The sequence below is a fragment of the Crocodylus porosus genome, unplaced genomic scaffold (genome assembly GCF_001723895.1).
Source record: "Crocodylus porosus isolate Cpor-Errol unplaced genomic scaffold, CroPor_comp1, whole genome shotgun sequence".
Classification (NCBI taxonomy): domain Eukaryota; kingdom Metazoa; phylum Chordata; order Crocodylia; family Crocodylidae; genus Crocodylus; species Crocodylus porosus.
In genome coordinates, this window is record NW_017728935.1 from 3,582,841 (window position 1) to 3,606,274 (window position 23,434).

The 23,434-nt window shown below is 46.6% G+C and overlaps 2 protein-coding genes across 4 annotated transcripts in view; one reads left to right on the plus strand and one right to left on the minus strand.

The window, feature by feature from the left end:
* The first annotated feature begins 2,741 nt into the window (after positions 1-2,741).
* On the plus strand, positions 2,742-9,389 carry LOC109317793 (CMRF35-like molecule 9). Of its 3 annotated transcripts, none has more exons than XM_019546676.1 (7): positions 2,744-2,916; positions 3,827-4,162; positions 5,328-5,648; positions 6,945-7,044; positions 7,768-7,871; positions 8,124-8,176; positions 9,001-9,389. In XM_019546676.1, the coding sequence occupies exons 1-7, from the start codon at positions 2,874-2,876 to the stop codon at positions 9,265-9,267; spliced, it is 1,224 nt and encodes a 407-aa protein (XP_019402221.1). In that variant the 5' UTR covers positions 2,744-2,873; the 3' UTR covers positions 9,268-9,389. The 3 variants fall into 3 exon arrangements, with proteins under 3 accessions (XP_019402222.1, XP_019402221.1, XP_019402220.1); XM_019546675.1 differs by having other exon boundaries at positions 2,746-2,916; positions 3,815-4,162; XM_019546677.1 differs by lacking the exon at positions 7,768-7,871 and having other exon boundaries at positions 2,742-2,916; positions 3,815-4,162; positions 8,121-8,176; positions 9,001-9,084.
* Positions 9,390-10,533: 1,144 nt separating this feature from the next.
* The window catches only part of LOC109317795 (adenylate cyclase type 10-like), a 17,220-nt gene continuing 4,319 nt past the window's right edge, over positions 10,534-23,434 (minus strand). Inside the window, exons 6-20 of the mRNA XM_019546678.1 lie at positions 20,633-20,896; positions 19,853-20,167; positions 19,107-19,202; positions 18,403-18,466; positions 17,607-17,829; positions 17,315-17,446; positions 16,450-16,622; positions 16,070-16,223; positions 15,347-15,557; positions 15,155-15,251; positions 14,595-14,710; positions 13,664-13,781; positions 12,932-13,127; positions 12,410-12,649; positions 10,534-11,611 (exon numbers count right to left, since the gene is read on the minus strand). Of these exons, the coding sequence (XP_019402223.1) occupies positions 12,449-12,649; positions 12,932-13,127; positions 13,664-13,781; positions 14,595-14,710; positions 15,155-15,251; positions 15,347-15,557; positions 16,070-16,223; positions 16,450-16,622; positions 17,315-17,446; positions 17,607-17,829; positions 18,403-18,466; positions 19,107-19,202; positions 19,853-20,167; positions 20,633-20,896 (2,360 nt within the window). The 3' untranslated portion in view covers positions 10,534-11,611; positions 12,410-12,448. The remainder of the gene's footprint in view (positions 11,612-12,409; positions 12,650-12,931; positions 13,128-13,663; positions 13,782-14,594; positions 14,711-15,154; positions 15,252-15,346; positions 15,558-16,069; positions 16,224-16,449; positions 16,623-17,314; positions 17,447-17,606; positions 17,830-18,402; positions 18,467-19,106; positions 19,203-19,852; positions 20,168-20,632; positions 20,897-23,434) is intronic.

Sequence of the window (23,434 nt, forward strand, 5' to 3'; positions counted from 1 at the left end):
AGACCACACTCCCCAGCAGTCACAGCACACTAGGAGACACTAATCTGCACTGGCATGAAGGGAAACTCATGCTCCGAGTGCATGCAGGGCTGAAGCAGTGTCTGCAGAAGCAGACAGATGCTCTCCCCAATCCAGGACAAATTCTGTATCTCACACTCCACAAATAATTAGTTTTCTATTGCATTTCCAAGACTAAGGAAGGAGAAAGTTGGTGACATCAGGATAAAGAGGAACAGGAACAGGCTGAGAAAAAGGAATCCTAGGAACTCTCCATCCAAGCTTCCCCTAAGTATTTACACATGCCTGGGCTGCAATGGTCACCCACTGGCATCCACTTATCACTCTGCTCCATTTTCTTTACGCAGAAAAAAAAAAAAGTCATTTTTACTAAGCCAGATTTTACCTGTAAAGCTAATGGAGATTGTTCCATTGCAACAGAAACCTAAACTGCAGTAAGCAGCAACGCAGTATAGCTCTTACCTGTGGCATTAGTTTTAGGTTGCTCTGAACCTTGCCAGCCTGTGGGCTGCCTGCCATTCTGCTCCGAGAGCCTAACGAGCCACTGAGCAACACTTGCATCTGGCTCTGAGGCCAGACCCACCAACACCTGACTCCAAAACCTTGGAGTGCCAGGGAGGAAAGGGGAGGCCTGTTTGCTCATTAACAGGACAAAGCAGAGGCAAGGTGGAAGATGCCAGGGGTGCCACAAACATAATGCAAACACAAAGCAAAGCTTGTTCTGGATGCTCACCACAGGCCCCGTGCAGTCTTTCCTTACAGTCTCAGTAGGTCCAAACACAGCATATGTACACACTGAAGACCCAGCAGCAGCCAGGTCAAGTGCTTTACTCTAGCCTGGAGTCATCGCTATTTATTTCCACAAGCTTTGAGTTTGCCCAAGAGCTGCCCATGCATCCACCCAGGTCCCACCTGCCCACCAGGTGCGAGTGCAGAGGAGAATGAGGCTGCCTCTGAAAGAGGACTTGAAAGCTAGGCCTGCAGGCTCCTTTCCAAGAAACGTGGAGGCAGCTAGCCAGACCCTTCTCCATTGACCGAGGAAGTGGAAGGGGCAGAAGGCCAACTGAAGGAGCTTATGGAAGGAGAAATTCTCCGGTTTGTTGTTGCTGTGAACTGCTTGAAGCTGCATTTGTGCCGTTTTTATGAGCATGGCTCACAAAGGCAGGTTGGCCCAGCAGACCGAGCGCTACGTGGGTTCTAGCCTTGGCTTTGACACTGGCCTGCTGGGTGACCTTGGGCATGTCACTTTCCCTCTCTCTGACCTCCTTTGTAAAAGTGGATGGAAACTGCTGGCTCAAAACCAGGTATTAGCATCCCCCTCTAACCTCCAAACCAAGGCTCAGTTCGCATGGACAACGCCGTTATTTCTCCTGTTGCAGTCATTAAGCAGGAATCTAGAACAGCTTGTGGTCTATAAGGACAGGAAAGATGGGTGCGCTCTCAGGCCTTAGATTCAGGGACGGTCAACTATGAGGTGGGCACAGCCCTGAGGAACTGCCCCACAGCCTGGAACAGGGACATAAAGCCTCTGAGAAGCCGGGCATCCTGATTTCACAAGAAATTGTTTTGCAGAGACGGGGGTAAGCTGGCTGCCACCCCTTCGTGCAGTTGTTCCACCCGGTCCCCATGATGTCATGGACATGTGAGTTTTACTCATCGCAAGCCCCAGGAAGAGCTACATTTAGCTGTGTATGTCAGGCAAGGGTCTAGTTACACAACGCAAAAAGATGACACTCAGGAGCCCACATCTGCTCAGCCACATTCACTGTGCTGCACCAGACCCAGTGCCTGAAGCACCCTCACTTCTTTCTCCTTGGCTGCAAACCCAAAGCAGAGCCAAAGGAAGCTGACTTCTCTTCCAGATCCTTGCTACCACCCCTCCTTTGGGATCCAGGGTTTCCCTCCCCTGTGGAGGCTCAGGTGGCTGCAGCTGTGCCTGGCCTCTTGTACCCAGAGTGTTATAAGGGCTGGGGTTAAGGCACCCCAGCCTACCTTTCATCTGGGTGGTAACTGGCCTGGCATTGCCTTGGGGGCTCCCGCTCCACCAGACAACCCATCCCTGGTAGGGTGCAGTTCTAGATCATGCTCAGGACCAGGAGCCTCCAAACCATCCCCATAAGCTCCTGCCCGTCCCTCCTGGTTATTCCTACTGCTGCTCAGCCAGGCAATGCTTCTGCCTAGTCTACCAGCAGCAAACTGCTGTGCTTATATAAGCAGCTAGTGTTTTAAAATGGCTGTGGCAGTCAAGCATCTGCTGGCTGCTTGACTCAGCCCTTAAAGCAGCAGGCACTGCAAGTGCACGCACTAGCACAGAGATGCATTATCCAGATGAGAAGGACCCTTTGAAACATTATAATGCAGGGCCCCGTGGACCAGGAACCAAGAGATGGGCTCTGTTCCCTCTGGCCCGCTGTGGGCAAAGCTAGTCCCCACCTGTTTCCCTACCTGGACAATAAGTCTAAGTTTCTACCTTCATAAAAGAGCTTTGAGATTGGCCAGTACAAAATTCCCATGCTGGTGCTAAAGAAGAAGAATAGACTACGTGAAACCGAAAGCTGTCAGTACAACATAAACCACTGCTAAAAATGGCAGTGAAGACAGAAGATGCCCCAGTCCCTTCTCTCCCCCTGGCTGAATGTCCGTATCTAAACAGCTGCACATTTCAGATGAAAGTGGCTTGTGGTCAAATGCCTGCTTCCCATTCAAAGAGCGGATGTGGGGAACCAAATCTAGATGGCTGTTCCAGAGCCAATGAGAAAGGCAGTGACTCAACGTGTGCTAACTTCCTGCACCCAAGGGAAAGCTGCAAGGCTGCATTTGCCTCTTCCAAGCCCTACACCACACCCCACTGCGGGATGGCAGGTTTCCCTGCCCTACTGCTCCTGCTGGCACTAACAGGTAAGGCGCGGAGAGACTGCCCCTGGGGCAGAACCTTTTGCTTGTCGCTGCATTCATTACACGTGGCACGAGGCTGCTTTTGCAGCCGGCGGGAGGTAGCCACGAAAGGGGGTCACTGGCTATTTGAAAGGGGAGGAAACGTTCAGCCCATGGGGCTCTGGATCTATCGTATATGCTTCCGGATCCCTGTTTCTGTTCCCCGCAATTATGTGTTTTGCAAAGAAGAGCACGGTCATAAAAGGAGGATTCATCACCCCAAAGCTTTGGGGAAAGGACCTCTCCTGGATCAAAGGGACTCCTTCCTCCAGCCCCCTAGGGACCAGCTGCTGTGAGCCTGAAGAAGGCAGTGCCAAAAGGAACAATAGACTCGAACAAAGTGATGGACCAGCGAGGGGCTCTGATCAGCAGGGCCGGATGAACCCTTTAGTGGGCCCTTGGCAAACAAACTCGTGGGCCCCTACTTACTACTTAATTTATATTACTACTAAATTTATATTACCTTTTTTTCCCCACTCAGTAATTATAATATGTAAAATAAGCACAACCAGGCCCCTTCACTTAGGGCCCTAGGCTCATGCTTAGTTTGCCTGTGCGTTAATCCAGCCCTGCTGACCAGTGTCCGTTTGCCAGCCCAACCTGGACAGAGCCCACCTTGCTCCTGTTCACGGGAGGAAGAGTAGGAGACACAAGGGCTGTGCTGGGGAAAAGCATGGGCTGGTGCATAGGAAGGGGGCAGCTGCCCTGCTCTCGGGCTCACTATGGAAGTCCATTTAGACAGGGATGCGGAGCTTCAGGTATGCCTTGTAACAGCCCATATGACCATCGATAGGTCTTGGTTCAGAGCCCCTGATACAAAAGGTCTATCAGCTCTAATATCACTTTCTTCCTCCTTTGGAAGGGACATCTGCAGAACGGGACCTAGAGGTGCAGAAGAAAGTGCAGGGAGACTCCCTTCTTACAAGATGTTCTTACGACAAGCACAAGTATTCATTCAAGAAGAAATACTTGTGTAAGGAGCTGTCAAAGAATTGCCCAGTTTTAGCCTCGATCTCCCCAGCAGATGGAAATAATGACCCTCACAATGCAACAAAAAACACAATCAGCCTCAAGGACATGGGACTCGGCTGGATTTTTGTCATCATGAAGCCACTCCGAGTAGAGGATTCGGGAACGTACCAGTGCATGCTGCATGATTCTCTGAAGCGTATCATACTGAAGCGAATACAAGTGCTGGTCGCTTATGAGGGTGAGTTACAGTTCAGTAATATACGGGCTGGGCCCCTAGCCTGTGAGGCCTCTCATGTACTCTACATTAAGACTGATGTTCCATGTCCAGTTCTTTTTCAAAGTAAAACACAGTGTAGGAGGAGACAGAAATCCCAGAATGTCTTCATTAAGATACAGTTAAACCCCAATTACATATCCGGATACAGAAATGTCGGATGCATCTAAAACAAAATGAAAAAAAAATTCAACACTTTTCAGCTTTTCATCAAAACTAGCTAGGTTCATTTGATGCCAGCAGTCAAAAGTAACAAATTTAATCTTTTGGTTGTTTGATGAAACTCATAATAGTACTAGTAATGATAACAATAATGATGATAAAGTCGGACTTCTTTGCACCAAGATCTGCACGCTGTCAGGAAACCATTTCCCATCAGAAATAAACCTGTTAGGTGGGAAAAGCTTTAACCCAGTCGCAGGGAGATGCACCCCTTAAAGTTCAAACCTGTTGTTGGTAATCGAAATGAGCTAGCCCCATGGCCCCCACCAGCTGCGCCTATGCTCTGGGACTTCATTTTCCTGGCTGCTGTGACATTTGGCAACTGTTTGGGGAATTTGTTTGTTTGGTCTTGCGTTTAGTGGCTTTATTTCTTTGATTTGGGGCTTGGGTTTGCGCTCTGTTGTATTTTGCTGGTGATAGCCGAGTGCGGTGACAGCCCAAGACTCTCGCACCCAAGGCAAGGGCAGTGGCAGTAACACCAGCTGCCTTGGCCAACAGACTTCAGTCCTGCCCCAGACACCTCTTCAGGGGACAAGAGGGCATCACTTCCTAATGGTTTGTTCACTCCTTTGGTCCTCTGATGCTACAGCCATTAGCAAAGGGGCCAATTGTGAATATGCTTTTGGAAAGCAGAGAGAAAATGAGTGGGTTCTCAGAGCTGTGCGGTGGGTTTTTTTTTCCAGCTTAGACCCAGTACAGTGGTAACAAATATAAATACAATCCCAGAAAATCTTCTCCTTGGACTGACAGAGACAATTTCCACATTTTTTACACCTTCTTCTTCTGCGTTTGTCCGGATGCTCTGCATCACTGTTTCAGTCCGGGTGGGATTTGTAGGTCTGTAGGAATTTTCCCTTCTGTAAGCACCTTCTCTCATCATAACCAGTCACTGGTCTATTTTCCATAGCTCCCCTGAGGTTATCTGCAAATGAAGGAGACTCCATCTCTCTGAATTGTTCCTATACTGTGATGGGCTTGAGCAAGAGCCGCCAAGATTTTACCTTGTGTAAAATGGTAACTACAACCAGTTGTCTACCTGCCAGCAGAATAAACTACTATCACAACATTTATGCAAGCGGAAAGATCAGGATAACAAATGACCGGGAGAACTGCATGATCACGGCAACACTGAGAGAGCTCCGGTACCAGGACTCAGGAGAGTATCACTGCTGGAGCCATTTCATGAGCCAAGACATGTTCCTGCGGGAAATTCACCTGGTGGTTTCAAGTGAGTTTATCCAAAAAATTAAAATGGTTTTCCCTGAATGGGCTCCAGTAGCCTAGGCATCAGAAGCGACCAGAGCTTTTCCAAATTGACCCCTACAGGCTTTTGATATGCCCTAGCAGTGTAAATAAGATTGGGCCAAATCCTCAGGTGATGTAAATCAGCAGAGTCGTTCATTTTTAGAGCTGCAAATTTGTACCGGCAGTTGAAACGATCAAAGAACAGAGCTGGACTTTTGTTCAATTCCCCTCCCCACCAAGCTCATAAACTTTTTATTTATGCGCTTTTCTACCCTTCCTCTTTTAACCAGCACTTGAAGCAGAAGCGCAGAAAATAGCTTGGACAAAGCTATTCTTATGGTAGTTCTGACCAGAATAAAAATGAAACACTCAAGCCACGGCCTCTCTCTAAGATGTTTCTTGCCCAATAATATTGAAGTGGTTTGACCCAGGATCTAAGCTTTTTCATTCTTCCCTAGCTGGGAGCATTGGCCTTTGTGCGACTGACTGATGCCTGCTCAAATTTCCTCTTCTGAAGTAGCCATCCTGTCTCATATCATAGAAATGAAGGGCTGGAAGGGACCTCAAAAGATGGAGTCCACCCCCCCCTGCTCTGGGCAGGAATACCGCTGAGATCAAACGATCCCAGCAAGGTGTCTTTCCAGTCTCCTCTTAAAGGTTCCCAAGGTTGGGGCTGCACCACCTCCTTGGGAAGTCCATTCCAGATTCTGGTCGCCCTTACCACAAAGAAGTTTTTCCTTCCATCAAAGGAAGCTTTTCCTTCCATATGTGTCACAGAACACAAGCCTACAATGTGCACCTCAAAATTTGCGAGCAAGCATGCAGGGAAATCAAAGCCCCCAACCCAGCCCTCTGGCCACTGCTGAAGTGTGCCCTTACATAGCTCATCCAAGGTTTGGTGCAGATGAATTGCAACCGTCTTGAACAACACAACGCCAAGGGACTTAGAGTCAGCTGTGGGTTCCAGTCCCATTTTACTGCTAGTGCTCTGGGCGTGCCTGCACTTGACCTTCCCATTTAGATACTTTAGGGATTGGTACCACGTAACAACCTGGCTAGAACTCCCAGCACGACATCCTTGAAGGAACCACTGAATCTCACTGCTGAGGCCCTTGCTAGCAAGGGATGCAGGTTGGATTCCTCTGTGCCATCAAATGTTACTGACAGGGAACCTTACTCAGGAGTAACGCAAGGAGTTTCCTAGGTACTCAGGATTTCTCCTCACTGCAGAACTTCGAGAAGGTCAAAGCTGTTCATTCGCTTTTGTGTCTATTTTCAGAAAAGCCCTGGGATCTCAGTAGTGTTTTAGAAGTTACCTCATCCCCCACCAGCAGCGGAGGGACCATCCATCCCACTGTGGCCAGCAACCAGCAGCAGAGGTACAAAAACTAAGCAAAAGGCTTCCAAAATCACATTTATGATCATAGCAGGATGAAAGGCACAGGTTGATAAGAGGTGAACATCCACATACCCACACCTTCTCTCAAACAGGTTTTTATTTAGCCCCCATTAAAGGCAGCAGAAAGGCTCCCACTCTGTCGGCAGAAGCTAAGCCAGACCTTTCCTGAAGGTGTTGGGCTCTCTACTCTTTTCCGTCCAGTTGAGGGAGGAGCACACAGCCCTGTTGTGCTACAACTTCTCTGGCTCTTGCCTTAGTAGGGTGGTCAGTGTAAGACCAGCCCCTGCCAAAAAACATAACCTGTCAAGCGGGAGCCATTAGCAAGCCAGGTCAAAGAGGACCCTGATAATTACCTCCGTCAAAGACAGACCCGTAAGGAGCTACAGCATCCTAATGAGGAAGAATTCCTTTGAATTCGAGGAGCGCTGTCAGCCAGCGCTGGAAAATAAGTCAAGCTCCTGAATATAGCTTCAGCACTCGACAAGCCTGGGAAAATAGAGCAAAGCTAGATGCTCCTGTGGTGCATCAGCAGTGCCCCATCGACTTCACTGGAACTGTTCCTGTTAGAGATGGCGAGTGTTATTTTTGCACCCTGAATTTAGACCCTTGAGTCTCAATCTATTTGTGAGCAAATCCACATCCCCTCCTGCATTCATCTTTGGTGCCATCAATGTTAACAAAGATATTGCACATTTCTTTGCAGAACTCTGTATATTGTTGTGGTGCTGGGCGTCCTTCTGGCCAGTGTTGCACTGATTAAGGCTTTCTCACTCCTCGCCCTGACTTTCATCAGAAGGAGAGGGGCAGGCAAGTTCTTCTACCACTCATCTTTCATACCATCAGAGTCCATCTCCCACCCCCCTGACTCAAGCTGAATAGAAGTGAAAGGAGTCATTTGTGTGTCATCACAGCAGGTGGCTGGTAACACAAGACTCCAGTAGGCTCAGAGTGGTGGGCAGACTTTATGCTGGGCCTTTGCTTTATTGCTAGCCATAGGTAAAGTGTAAAGGGTGAAAAGGCAGCTTTCACATTAAATGGTGAGTCTGTTGTTCACAGCAGAAGATGGACTGAGCTTTGGCAGAATTCCTGCTTGCAGACTTGCAGTGTTTCAGGTAAGATGCCCCTGGAGGGTCCAGTGTTCCTAGCACTTTGCTTGGTTTCTCCGTGCACCTACATAAAGCAGGGGTAAGTTGTACGGTCAACCTTTTACACCTAGAGCTGGGGTTCCTGTCCCCACTGCTGCCATTATACAGGGCATCGCAGGGATGCATTGTGCTCAAAAGGTACAACTCCAGCACAGGTGGGCCTTTTCCAGCTACCAGGTTCAGTCCACAAGAGCAGTGAAGCCATGGCAGCACAGACTGGCCTCATCTCCAACCCAGGGTCCTGGATAGCTCTAGAGTCCATGCTGAAGCTCAGGCTGGCTCGGCTATACTGTTCTCAATACCTGAGCTAAGTCGGATTTGGTATGTCTACACATGCTGCCACTATACCTTTGACTGCCATGTAGCCGTACCCCAGTTCAGTAACTTAAGCAAGTCACTTAGCCTCTGCTGTCTCAGCTTATGTACCTGGAAAACAAGTATTACATTTGCATCTAGCACTGCGTGGGGGGCAAGTTTAATGCCCTTCATCTGCTGTAAGTTCTGAATAGACTCTAGGATTTACATTCACAAAGTGATATATGATTGTGATGCCTTCATGTTACTGATGGAGCCAACTGTGGCTACCATCTCCTCAAACCTCCATGTAGGTCTGTGGCCTAATGTCCTCTCAGCATCCCAAGTATGTATTTCACCTACACCACTCCCCCCGTTTCAGAGTCTAGAGAGGAGATTTCCTAGGTGTGGTGAAGTAAGAACAACATTTGGGAAGAAGATATGTTAAAAATAATCTAGAATTCCTTTTTAACTTGCTACTTTTTGTGGATTTCCAGAAGGATAAAAGCAGTGGAGGTACCGCATCAGATGGGGAAATGAAGAGTGATGTAACATACGCTGTCCTGAAGTGCCAGAGCAAGCCAGAGCCAGAATATGTAAATGCGAAAATAAAGGCAAAGCCAAAAGCCTCCCAAGATCCCACTGAGCTTGCAGCTGCCACATCTTCCTTTGGGCTTGTAGAATACGCAACTGTCATCTTTGAAGCCTCGCCTCCACCTTTAAAGCCTAGAAACAAACAGATCCGTGAACACCCAGTGCCGTGAACGCTTGCATGTTTTCACAGCTATTCTCCTCAACTGCTATTGCAGAAATGACCCGTTTGCGTGCAGTTGCTGAAAAATAAATGCATCTTGTCACTTCCAAAATAAAGATTGCATTGTGGGGCGCACTGGTGTCTTTCAGGTACAGTAATCCCCCGTACATATGGCAGACCTGGATTCTAATGCTCATTACCTGTTTCTTCCTCCAGCTAGCCAAGAAAGGGCTGAGCGTGCACTTCATCCTTGATGGGAAGGGACTTGACCCGTATTGCCCAGCTGAAACCTCTTAACCAGGGAGCAGGACTGACATCTCTGCAGGGAATCCCACAGCCTGAAGACCTGCAATAGTACTACAGGGCCAGGGCTGCAAGTGCAAGTTCAGGTGGATGGAGGAGGGTCTTACGCAAAAGACTAGAACAGAGATGCAAAAGTCCCTGGAAGAATAACTCCCTTGACCAGCAGAATCAGAACTCAGCTCATGGCAAATAATCTCAGTGTAAGGCAGGGGGGGCGCTGCACTTACTTTCTATTTTTAATGACAGGCTGCTACAAAACACAACAGCAGGAAATTGGGGTTCTCCGATAGGAACTGCCAACCACATCACAACCAGGAAAGGGCTGAGAGATATGGGTACGTACTGCATTTCCGTTTCAGTCTTAGCATCTCTCCAGCCGTTCAGCCAAAACCACATTTACTTGGTTCTAATCACCTCTCTGGGACTCAGCAAATACTTCAGCATGTGCTTAACTGAAAATACTCCAGTGAGACTGCCCATGTTTTTCAAATGCTTTATTCTATTGACATAATACGGGGTAAATTAAAGACTGTAACAATGAAGGAAGAGTAGAATGAAGGTCAAACATGTGTGGATAGAATTTTGCATCTCCTCACCCTTTACGTGAAGGCTGAGGGGGAATATGACAGAGGTCTGTAAAATCATGAAGAAAGTGAATAGGAACTGTGATTCACTAAGTAACAGGATGCTAGAACTAGAGGGCACCCATCAAAATTAGTTGGAGGTAGGTTTAAAACTAACAAAACTAACTTAAAAAATAAAGCTAACTAAAAGAACTAACTGCAAGCTAAAAAAATCCACTTTATTTATTTTATATGAAGCGCACAGTTAACTTATGGAACTCGTTGCCACAGGAGGTTGCAAACACAGATCGTATAGCTGGGTTTAAAAATGGACTAGCCATATTCATGGATGGGAGATCTATTATTAGCTATTAAACAGAACAGTTGGAGATGTTTCCTCTGGCATCTCTAGACCAATGATGATTAATACCAGAAAGTATAATGAACAGGAGATAAATCATTCTAGATATACCCAATTCAATGCTCTCCCTCTAAAGCATCCACTCCTGCCACTGTCAAAGACACAGTATTGGGCTAGACGAACCATTGGTCTGACCTGGTATGGAACTTACAGTCTTATTAACGTCACTTTGCTGTATAATAGGAAAACGTCTTCAGTTTATTAAAAATTGTACACATATAAAACTATTAAAAGCTTCAATTAACATCTACAAAACTAACAGTCATTGTGCCCAACCCCTGTAGCAAAAAGCTTATATGTTGGGGCAAGATTTGCAGTAGAGCAATTCTCTGCTTTATTGATATAACGACAGAAATACAACTTCCTAGAGCAACAGCAGAACTGATCCAAACGCAGCATTGCTAGTAAATACTCCATGCCGGTTCAAGTAAAGGCTATCGGTATTCCTAATCGAGGGATGAGTCTGTTGGATGTGGTGTTTCAGTAGGACTATCACAACATTTTGCCATGCTTCTAAGATATCCCTGAGTGCAGGCTTTCACGCACTCTTTCCAGGCTCCTAGGAATACTATACACAATACATGGACTAGTGGAAAAATGAAGGGAGTCTACAAAAGGGGGTAGATTTTTCTATAATGCCCTTCTCTGTACACGCTTATGAGACAGAATAGTCTCCTCCCCACCATAAGTCATGTTCCAGCTTCCAACATCTCTCCTGCCCACTCATGCTGTTTGAACAACTCGCTGGGATTTTCCTGAAGACCATGGCCATGGTCTGAGCTCAGGGATGGTGCATTCCATAGCTCACCCGAAGAAACGTGAACGTATGCTCTGGCTATGGATGAACAGAAGGTGGACTTGCTTCAGTCTGGATTTGCCGTCCATGTTTGGTGAGGCATATTTTTTTTGAGTCCTTTTCATCTTGACCTTTGTTGCTGAGATCTTCCAGTCCACGTCCATGTCAGTGGATGAAAAATCTCAGCATGGTTAGTGATAAGTAGAAGCTGGACTGATGTTAAAGACATGCTCGGGGGGCAGAAAGTGCCTGCAGCTCATGCACCGAAGGGCTGAAAGAGCATGCCATTTGTTCACCTCCTAATAGTTCATTCAGGACCTGTTACCCACTGGAGTTTGAGAACAAGGTCTTTTTCCTCACGGGCCACAGAAACTAAGAACACGAGGAAGGTTGCCATCTTAACTGCGGAGGTTGGGTGAGAGGAAGCTGTATATAATGCCCTCTGCTGAACAAGTTGGAGCAGCTATGTAAAAAGCTGTTATAGGAGTTTTCATAAGTCTCCTTAAAATGAGATGTATATAAAATGCGAAAGGGTAATAAAGAACAAATTGCAAGCCACCATCTGCCTCTTAGTGTCTCCAACTGGAATTCTACAAGCGAAACCCCACAGCTTAGCTTATGTGAGGCTGTATCACGGGCAGCAGTTGCGTAAGGAAGCAAAGAGCAAACTTGAAACGAAGACTTTTCTCAAGCGGGATCACTGCATCCAGGTGAGATCCACCATAGATTCAACGTTTTCTTTTCATAGATTGTGTAGCATATAGTAACGATGTAATATCACTTTTAACTAGATGGTGAGCCCTGTTACTGCTCACCATGTTACGTGATTTAGAAGCCACCAGAAACCTGCTAGAGCAGCAGGATACATGGAAGCCAGACCCTGACTGTTTGTGTTATAATTCAGTACAGAGTTATTTGGAACCCAATTGTGCCCATGTGGGTACTTCAATTCACTACTGTTGGACAAAGGGAAGAAATCACGAGGTGTCACTTAGTGCCAGTGCATTGCTACTGTTATCAGTCCCCATTGCCCATCCTGTTTTCATTGCCATCCCAAGATATAGCTTACCTCAGAGCTCAGCTCAAGTGGAGTTGCAAGGAGGAATTCCTACAGATCTTGCTTTGGACCCATCTTGTGCTCAGGTTCCTCCATGCTGTTTTGCTGCACGTGTGAATGTTTGAGTGCCTTTGACAAACGGATGTGGTTCTTCTCTTCGTCTCCCAGGAGATTCACTAAGGCCTTCAGGCTGTAAACTCTTGCGTGGTAGACCGGACTTGTTGAGCAGCGAGAAAGGAATTCCCTGAAGTACTAGAGAGGACAATAGACCTGTTCAGAGCAGGACTAATAGTGCAGGTCCTGAACTCCTATCAGCATCTCATCTAAGACAGGTGGAGCTAAACCAGTGGAGGTAGCTCTTATAAAGCTGCCCAACTGTGAACATGATGAAAGGAGGGCCATTGGCTAGTCCAGTTTGGTGTTCAGGAAGAGCTATATATGCTAATGACCAATTTGGACCACACCTCATTGAAACCAAGTGTATCAAGCCCCTCCCCTACATAAGCTTTGGATTCAACCTAAGAGAAACATCACCTTCAGTGCTGAGCTGCGCATCTCCTGGACTTCCTTAGGGGCATCTTCCATGGTTTTCAACAGCAACAACACCTGGCACTCCAGGAACCTGAAGAAACCATGAGTACCAAAGAGGGAGGCATTTGTTCTGCTCACCAGCTGCTCAGCCTTGGTGAAACTGTCTTTGAACAGACTCCAGCAGTGGGACCTGCCAAACCTCCATCACCCAGAGAGAAATACAAAGAGGTAAAAAAATCCATCAGATCATGCATTCAGTCAACCCCTTTTCTTGCACTGGTTCTGAGGGACCAGCTGGTTGCCTTGTAGAGCTGCTAACCATGATGAGACAAACAGGAAAAGAGCCTCCTCATTATGAAGGCTAAGGAGGAACTTTCATGGTGAATAAATAGGGGGTTGCGCTGTTCGCTGCGCAGAGGTGAATATTACCCATATGGGTTTATATGCCATTGGCAGTTAAGTGGCAGTAGCCTCATGTTCATATTAAATGCAATGGGAGTTGCTAGTTCTTGGCCAGTTTGGAAATCAGGCCATTTCTATCAAGGGACCAAAATGTAAGCACCCGAACTGGGAAATATTAGTTTTATATTTAAAGAAAAATTTGGATGCAGACACATGAGCTTCTACTGCAAAATCTAACATCCTGGCCACAGGATTGTGCTGCTTTCCACCCACAGGGAAGGCAGGGAGTAAATCCATAACAGGATGGTCTGATCTCATGAGTCTTTTAATTACCAGGTGGCCAAAGACGCGTACAGACTCAGCATGATGTTACTCTGACACTTAAGGATGCAGCTGGTTTCATATTGCTTTATGAACTGCAGACACTCCTCAAAGGGTCTGTAATTATACCCTGCAAAAGAAATGGCCATCACAGAAACATTTGCAGCCAATGGCAGCTTAACAGGACAGCAGAGGAACTATGAGAAGATACAGGAGAGATCTCAGTGGTAGTTTGCATTGGTGTGGGTTGGTGACTGTTTGGTGCTTGTCTACATGGGGATCCTCAAAAAACAAAATCCAGATTGACTGAAGGTGCAAACTGAAAACCACCTAGTTAAACCAAATTAAAGTGCTGTGTAGATGCTCTCATTCCAAATTAAAATGGGTTTATTTCACTATGACTCAACTGTCAAAATAAAATTACCCTGAATGAATGAAGAGCATTTTCATAATACAGTTGAATAGTTTATTTGGATTAATTTTTCTCTTGAGATCTCAGTCCAAATCCATCATAAGGTACATCCACACTACAATCTGGAGATGCAACTGCAGCTCTGCACATTCCTGAACTCACGTTAAACTATCCAGCTTGGTTACCTGTGACAATGCAACCGATAGGAATGTGGCTGCAGTGTCATAAAGCTCAGCTCACGCTACCCAGCTAAGTATTTTCAGAGGGACTTGGGCAAGTTTTAAAACTTATGGTGAATACCGTGTTGCTGGCAGCTACCCCCTTCCCATGCAAGCTAGCTTACATACATCTACATGAATGGACTGCAATCACCCCTCTGGATCCTAATGTGAACATTCCCACAGAGACTGAATAACAGCAATGACAGACTCTGTTGGCGAAAGCACCCCTCCAGGCAGATATTAAATGCCTGTTCCCACGAATCATCTCAGAGGATGCCGTCCCTCTTCACAAACCCAGGGCACCGCTTACCAGCATCACAAAGCAGGTCTAAACAGGCTGAATAGAAATATGCCAGGGCAATGATAGTCTCCTCTTGAGCAGCAAGTTTCCAGAGCCACTCTAAGACACTGATGCACTGGGTGTACCTACAGGAGGAGACTGAAGGGCTGAGAGTGGGCAAAACACTAATGGTTTAAAATAATGGAATCACAAAATCATAGAAAAGAGTAATTACAAATGAACTCTCGAGAGACAGTCACCCAAAGGAACAGTCCTAATGAAACCCTGCCCTCAAGGACAATGACTGAATCAGCCCTGGTCTAACAGAGGCCATGCTAGCTTGTCTACTATACCATTGCTCTTTGGCAGGTTAAAACAAGCCCACATCTCCCCTCCCATTTGCATCCTTCCTTCTTACTGTTTCCAGGACCCATCTTTCATTTCCATCCTTTCTTATACTTCCCTATTTTTCTATCCACACTCATGCAGGCACCTCACTCTACCTCCCTCCCTTTCTCTTCATATATTTTTCTAACATGCATATTCCAGCTCTAGCCAGTTAACACAGCAAAATGAAATTATGCTAATACTTGTTCTTCAGGAGTGCAGCTTTGAAGAGAACAGAAAGAACCAAATAGTGGAGGCTGGTTTCTTGGAGCTGCTCACACAAGATATGAGCTTGAAAGCCTGTTGAGACAAGAAAGCATCTCTCTCTCTGTGCCCCATGAAATGATTACATCTATGGAACTGTCACCACTAACAAGTGGCCAGAATCGACTTACCCAGCTGGATGGACTGGGTCAGATGACCTAAGCATAGCTTGCTATAAGCCAGCATCTGAGTTAACTGAGCTGTCATGAGCAGCCTCTCCCTGATGAGAGTGAAGTTGCATTGGGAGCTTCTTTGGATGGCCATCATTTCATATTTCAGCCATTCATCTTTGTTACCCATATTTTGGGAGAACTGTGAAAAATCCATATATATTGAGATGACCTAAGGCATTAAAAAAAAAAAAAAAAAAAAGACAGGGAAATGCACCCTATTGAAATTCACCAAGCAGCAGAAAGAAAACACGAGGCTGCAGAAGAGAACATGGTGCGAACAACAGCTCTAAGCTGGATGTAGCACCAGCAGCTGGATGTAGCTCAGAGGACTGCTAACATGGAGGTGTGTTTTACATCGACCCTCAGGGATGATCTAATTGCCACTGAGGAGCATTAGAAAAAAACTTAATTTTTCTGATCAAAAAGCACCAAAGCAGAATGAATTATGACACGTTTTGTGCTGCCAAAACTCAGTCTAATGATAACTTCTACTGCTCATCATCCAACTCATCTAATGCCTGCAATGTGAGGAAGCAAAAACTTCCTGCCACAAATTAGCCACATGCCATACATGGTTGGATATTGTAAGTTTAGATATTGTTCTAAACTTTCTAGGAGCTTCCTCCTCACTGGGAGTTAATCCCGATGATACTCCCTATACCTGGACTATAAAATACATACTTGCACATTGTTCTCACACTCCTCTGCCAAATTGATTTCCATCAGGGCCGCCAACCATGAATACTTTCTGCTGGAGGTAGAATCTAAACTGTAGAGCTTCCAGAGCAAAGAGAGGCAACAGATCTGCTGTTTCAAGACAGCTAATGCCTTCTCACTGTCACACGAGAGAAGACAGAATTAACCGTGAGATCACAGCAATTCAAACACTGCACACTAATTAAATAATAAGAGATCAAGCAAAGGTGCCAGGGCCACTTAGAAACACTCTTGAACAGAGCGTGCCAATCACGCTTATTTGCATTCAGTTTCCATGGTGATGTGCATGAATATCCGTCAGGGAACAAAGGCCGAGACCCATCTAACCGCGAGTCTCCTCTTACTCGGTGTTCTGGGCCTGACGCTGTCGAGCGCGAGATGACAAGTGCTTTGACTCTTCCAGTAACAATCTGAAGAAGGCTCCAGCCCCGGAACTGGAAAATCCCTTATGCAAGAGGCAGAGGGCCCTCTTAATGAGTTTCTTCGCCAATGAGATTTGGCCCAGGTTGAAGCAGACCTGCGTGGGAGCAAAGAGCAAGGTAAACACTCCGTGATATCACTGCATCGTTGCACTTTGGGGAAAGAGCTTGGAAGGTGCAAGAGACTGAATGGCACACGCGGTATGTTAGAACAAGAGTGTTGAACTGGGGTCCAAATAAAGGGATTGAGCTGCAAAACCAGGGAATAATGAGCTAGCAAGATACCGGGTGAGAGACAGAGCGAGAATGCACATTTAGATAACACAGCTTTCTGTGGCCCGTGCCATATGTGAGCACCTCAGGAAAGGTGAAAGCACGGGTCCATCATGGCAAGATCCGCCTCTGCAAGGAGATGCTGAACTAAGAGCGTTCCCCAGACAGTGGCCAGGAGTAGATGGAGCATGGGGGTAGGGAACACATGCTGGGCCACTGCTCTGTCCTAATCCTCGCTGTGCAGCCAGACCCCACTGGGGTGGTCCCCTGCTCCCTCGCTGAGGGAAACACTGGAAGTGAGTGCGGCTGGACCACAAAGCCAAGTGGACTTCTGTTTTTCTTTCATTATTGTTAATATGGCAACTGTAAGGAGAAAGGGGTGTGGGAGCCCCGCTGATGTTCCCTGAGTGTTTGGGCAGGGGACAAACAAGCTCTTGGGGAAGGCAGAGACGGGCAGTACCCGTAGGAAGCTTAGCATCTTTGCAGAACCTCCTTAAAGGTCTAACTTGCTTCTTACCTCTCCCTTGAGCCTGCAGAAGATGGCTTCCTCTAACTGGCCGACCTTGAATTTGTGCATCTTTTGATATGGGAGCATCTTTAATACTGGCATTTTCTTCTGGTTGGTAGCTTTTTCCAAATAAAAATATGCCTCAAAACAGAGAGAGATATTGTGAGATAGAGCCATTCTTTGATGAAAGCATACACCCCTGATTCCCCTTGGGAGAGGCCAGAAGGAGCTTGTCCAGGGTCAGTGTTAGTGTTGGGTCAAATGGAGAAGCAGCAATTGATATACAAGGAAGCTAACTCACCATGTAATTGTTGGACAAATATAAGGAAGCAGCTGCAGACTCCAGGAAATAATAAAAGGCCATGGGTCCATCATCCATCATCATGTAATGGTGTGCTAAAGCATAGACCACTGACTCCACAGCCTCTCTACATTCACAAGGTGCAAGGTTCCTGGCTTCCACTTGCCCCCTTTCGTGATCTTCAACCATCTTACCCACTCTGTCCAGGAACTCCTCCTCAACCCTGTGGAAGTAGAGGATACTGGGAGAGGTTGCTACAACCCAGTTTAATATTGCCAGTGGAGTCTACTGGGGGGAACTCATGAGGATGAGGAGCTCAGTAGCCAGTATTACTACATGGTTGCCACCTAGTGCAGAGATACCCAGCACACAAGATAAATTAAAAGGACAAATTATTTCGCTCCCTTTAAATTATCCAACAACCGCTCCCCCTCCCCTTCCACACACACATTAAAGCAAGATCTTAAGTAGTCAAAAATACAACCATGAAAGGAAGGAAATTCTTGTCCTTAAGGCACTGGACTGAGACTGGGAAGATGCACAATACCTTTGGAAAAAAGCAGCAGTAACTTTTTATTTCACAGCTCTGATCCAAAGTTTCCTGGTGCCAAAAGGAGTCTGCCCATTGACTTTAGCAAGCTTTAGATTGGAGCTCAGCGGGGGCAGACCTGAACCAGCAGCTGGACATAAGAAGTTTTATTCCTTGATATCCAGCCCTCGTTTCTTGAACAAGCCAGCCCAAGGACTGAACTTGTTCTTTGATTATCCAAGCGGTCCAGGATTCTCCATACAGTACCTGAGATGATCATCTGGCAAACCCTGCTTATTCGTGAATGACTTTGCCCTGTTCTGTACATTCTCTGAAAACAAAGATGAAAATAGCAGTAGTAACAACGGAAGTAACAAATAAGCTGAATGAATCTTGCTCTGGCTCCCTGCAGTTCTTATTTCCTAGGGTCACTTAGCTTACAGGCTTTTTTTTTTTTTTTACTTACTTTTGTGTTGCAGCTTGTTAAATAACTGGTAAAATGCACCTCAGGGAAAGATATAAAGTGATGGCTTATTTCTTTATAGAGTCTGTAAAATACTTTGAGAAAGATTAAATATAAGTGATAAGAGATTTGGCCTCTAAAGTCAAACTTTGCTGTTAATTTTTCATAAGTGCATTAGTTAGCAGCGTTCATATTTGAAGTTGAAGTCAGGAGAACGTGGCTGAAATCACAGGGGGGCAGAAGGCAGAGTGCATTGGCTACGGTACCAGTCTGAGATCCTAGACACCCATGTTCAATTACCTGTTTAGCCACAATTTCTGTTTGGCCTTAGAAAAGTTACTTAACCCTTTTGTTCTTCATTTGTGCAGCATCAGTCCAGTTAAGATCATGAGGTTCTCAGATCTCATGATAATGGGAGCCATACAAATAGCTAAATGACAATAGAAAAGTTAATACATGTCCTTCTACACACATTGTTCTTCTGCCTGCCTGAGCAAGGGGATTCTACCTTCATGCAAGGCTGCAGGAGCATCGACGGGGAGCTCCTCCCTGAGGGAGACATCAGTCCTCTCTACTACACCACCTGAATGTTCAGTTTCCTGACCTGTAATAGAAAAGATAAAACACTCCTCTGTATTGAGAATGTTTCGTACAGACATTTCCTTGCTGTAACAGTGACTGAAGTTTTGTTACGAATCAGGTCTCCCTATTGCAAACAATTATCTTTACACTTATCTGTGCACCTGGTAAGTACGTTCAAGAGGCACCGACTGTCGACTCCATCCCATTACGTTACACTCAGCCATGGAGCTACCTCCAAGACTGACCTACGTATGCGGACCGTTTGCATATTTAGGACATTATAGACCTGCCACGAGCCTGGTGCAGTCAGCCAGTGGATGACCGAGCTCTATGTCGGCCGTCTAAGAAGGATCATAGTTGGAAGGTTAGCTGGAGGTTCAGGTCTTCCAGCTTTCTTTGGTTTGGCGAAGGTAGGGAACTCACTTGCAGAGTTCAGATGGAGAAGCAGCACCTCACAGGATGTAAGACTTGACATGTCACAAGTCTATCAGTCACTCAGTACATTGAAGTTTTATGCCCCAGAGTACTCAAGATATCGTCTTTGTTTTTATAGGATAAGTTTGAGCTACCACCTCTAGACATGCATCACTCTACAATAAAATGCCCTTCAACATGTCATCTACCCCACTGTGACATTTCTGAAGTGCTAACCGTCTGGATTTCAATATTTACCTTGTGCATGAAGAGCTTCAAGCCTCTTCAGATCGTCTTCAGGAACCAGCAGCGCCTTGTCCTTATTCTCACTGCCTGGTCCCCATAAGGATAAGTCTACATTGCAGTGTAAAGGAAGTAAGGAAATAAAGTCCCCTCCACCACAGCTGTTACATTTATGAGCTTTACGGTCTAGGAAGATGGTGCATCTGTCATGCAAGGCCCTCTTCTGATCTTCTAGCAGTAGCTCATAGGCTCCTTCCCGTAGAAGGGGAGCACAGAATCTCAGAGCCCTCCCCTGGTTTTTCAGACAGAAGTGAACAGCAGCTCCAATATCTGGAAAACAACAAGTGTTTCTCCATCATGCCACTGCCTTAAAATCTCTTTCACTGAAAGTCACCTAGACTAGCTGTTCTTCCGGCACCGTTACATGATGGTGGATGGAAGCCTGAGGAAACCAGGATTTGTTCTACTTGTTTTCAGAAGTGCTGCAGCCCCTGATGTGAGTGAATCCAGATGATTGCAGATCCTCATGCACAACTCTGAGGATTCTCAGTGCAATTTCCCCACTCCCATAAACATGGAATAGGAAGATAAAAAGGGGGTCACTTGAGCTGGTCAGTGACTACTGAATTTATATGTGAGCAGGGATTCATCCAGGCTCCATTGATTTCACCGAGTCCTAGACTAGGCACAAAATAGTCTCTTTTACTTATTGGTGCCAGCATAGGGCCCAAAGAGAGGTGAACAAAGCACTGCAAAAGCATCCCCAAGAAAACTAGAAATAAAAGCCCGGCTTACCTTCAGCTATATCTGATCCCATTGTCTGTGTCCCTGGGGAACCCAGATATGTGCGCAAGTGTCCCCAGCCTCTCTTTTTTCCTACAAACTCAAATACACGGGAATTTATCAGGGTCCTGAGAGCGTTCTCCATTTTCTCACTTGGCCACACCGTAAAGATGAAGCACAGCAGCTCTGCTGTAAAAATATGGCCAATGACAGCTGCACATTTAACCAATATCTGCTCAGAGGGGCTGAAGCTGTCCAGCTGGAGCACAGAAATCTCTGTAAACATAGAGAATCATCTGCTATTATTATATCCGTGTGCAGCGCACTATTCAGCCACCACATCTCTGTGCAGAACATCCTAAAGAGTGACTTGCCTGTTCTCACTTATTTTTACACTGAGAAAACTCCATTGACTTCAGTGACCGGCAAAAGTGAACCAGGCCTGAAGCTTGGTCTCTAATAAACCAAGGCAGGCGAAGCTAAAAATTCACACCATGCGGGAGCCTGCCTATTCCAGCCTATGGTGCTAGTTGTTTTGTGTGATAAATGCCTCCCGTGTAAGGGGAGGCCTGAGTCTACGACTCCAGCCCTCCTCTCACCTGCAGGTTTTCAGAGAACATCATTTGCTCGTGGCTCGTCAGCGGCAGCAAAAACCAAGTCCACCCCAGGTACAGAAGTCCTGTCCGAGTTCCCAGACCCCTCTTCTTTATCAAGTAAAGCACTCCAGGAACGTCCTCCCTGCCTCAGGAAAACGTGCTTGCTTACCCTGGCCTAAAGCATTCAAAGGAATTTTCAGAGTGAAATTACGTACTGGGCTTGAATTCACAGACGGTAGGGTCGGAAGAGACCTCAACAGATCATCGAATCCGACCCCCTTCCCTGGGAAGGAAAGAGCGCTGGGGTCGGATGACCCCAGCCAGATGCCTATCCAGCCTTCTCTTGAAGACCCCCAAGGTAGGGGAGAGCACCCCCTCCCTTGGCAGCCCATTCCAGATTCTGGCCACCCTTACTGTGGAGAAGTTCTTCCTGATGTCCAGCCTAAATCTCCTCTCTGTCAGTCTGTGACCATTGTTCCTTATTACCCCAAGAGGTGCCCTGGTTCCTTGCTGCACCCCCCTAATGAATTTGTAGGCGGCCACAGGATCATCTCTCAGCCTTCTCTTGCAGAGGCTGAAGAGATCCAGGTCCCTTAGACTCTTCTCATAGGGCTTGGCCTGCAAACCCTTAACCATATGAGTGGCCCTCCTCTGGACACCCCCCGCCCCGAGGTTGTCCACATCCTTCTTAAAGTACGGCGCCCAAAACCGGACACCGTACTTCAACTGCAGCCTAACCAATGCCACAGAGAGGGGAAGTATCACCTCCTTGGTTCTGTTTGTCATGCATGTGCTGATGCATGATAGAGCGCAGTTAGCTTTGCTGATGCCTTCATCACACTGACAACTCATGTTCATCTTGGAGTCCACTATAACTCCAAGATCCCTTTCTGCTTCTGTGCTGCTGAGAGGGTCACTTCCCAGCCAGTAGGTGTGCTGGATATTTTTACACCCTAGGTGTAGCGCTCTGCATCTGTCCTTGTTGAACTGCATCCTACTGTGTACTCCCCACTTTTCTAACCTGTCCAGATCTGCCTGCAATCATTCCCTACCCTCCAGTGCATTCGCTTCACCCCACAATTTAATATCATCTGCAAACTTGGACAAAGTACACTTCACGCCCACATCCAAGTCACTGATAAAGACGTTGAAGAGTACAGGTCCAAGGACCGAGCCCTGCAGGACCCCGCTGCCCAAATCCTTTCAGGTCAATACCGAACCATCTACTACCACTCTCTGAGTGTCACCCCAAGCCAATTTGCCACCCACCAGACTGTGTAATCATCTGCTGTGAATTGATTTAAGGTACATTGTAAAAGGTTTATCAAGTTCACTTTGGCATATACTTAGATAACGCCTATCACTCAGGAGACCTGGGTTCAATTCTCCACCAGATTTCCTGTGAGGCCTAATGCAGGAGGCACTTCAGTCTCCCTGGCTGTGACTATATGAGACGCTTACCGCACAGTAGCTCATTACTACTGTCCAGTAGTGTCATGAAGCACAAACTGTAACACAACACTACTGCACCGTAGTAATGAGCTACTGCACAGTCAATGTCACCATGGAGCTATGCGGGGACATTACTGAGCAGTAATGCCAATTATGGCACAGTCGTTTAGTACTTGGGTCTGCAAGTAGTATTTAATGACTGCACAGTAGCAAATGCGCAGTCAACGTCTCACGTAGACGTAGCCCGTTTCTGAATTCCCCATCTTTCAACTGGGGACAGCGGAGCTCTTTTATACCAAGGGGTTGGGGGGGATGCTGCGAGACATTAGAGAGAGCAAGGAACTCAGACATGTGGCAATAGCAGCATGGACTGTTTGAGTACCTCAGACAAATCCGTGAAGCTTTGATCCAACCCACCTGGAACTGGTCAGGGACATGCGAGTGAAATGGCTGTAGAAGGAACACACGAGGTGCAAGGAGCTGGGGGATGAAGTCCCCCTGAAAGGTTGTTTCAGTCAGTGCTAGTGGAAAGGGGCAGCTGCTCATCACCACCTGCATTGCTACTTTACTGGAATGAGAAATAACACTAAGCAGATTGATGACCCAAGAGATATTTCAAGGCATTCCCTTAGATTTCATAGACATCAGAGCTGGAAGGGACCTCGGGAGATCGTCGAGTCCAGCCCCCTGCCCAAAGGGCAGGAAGTCAGCTGGGGTCAGAGGATCCCAGCAAGATAAGCATCCAATTTCCTCTTGAAGGTGTTCA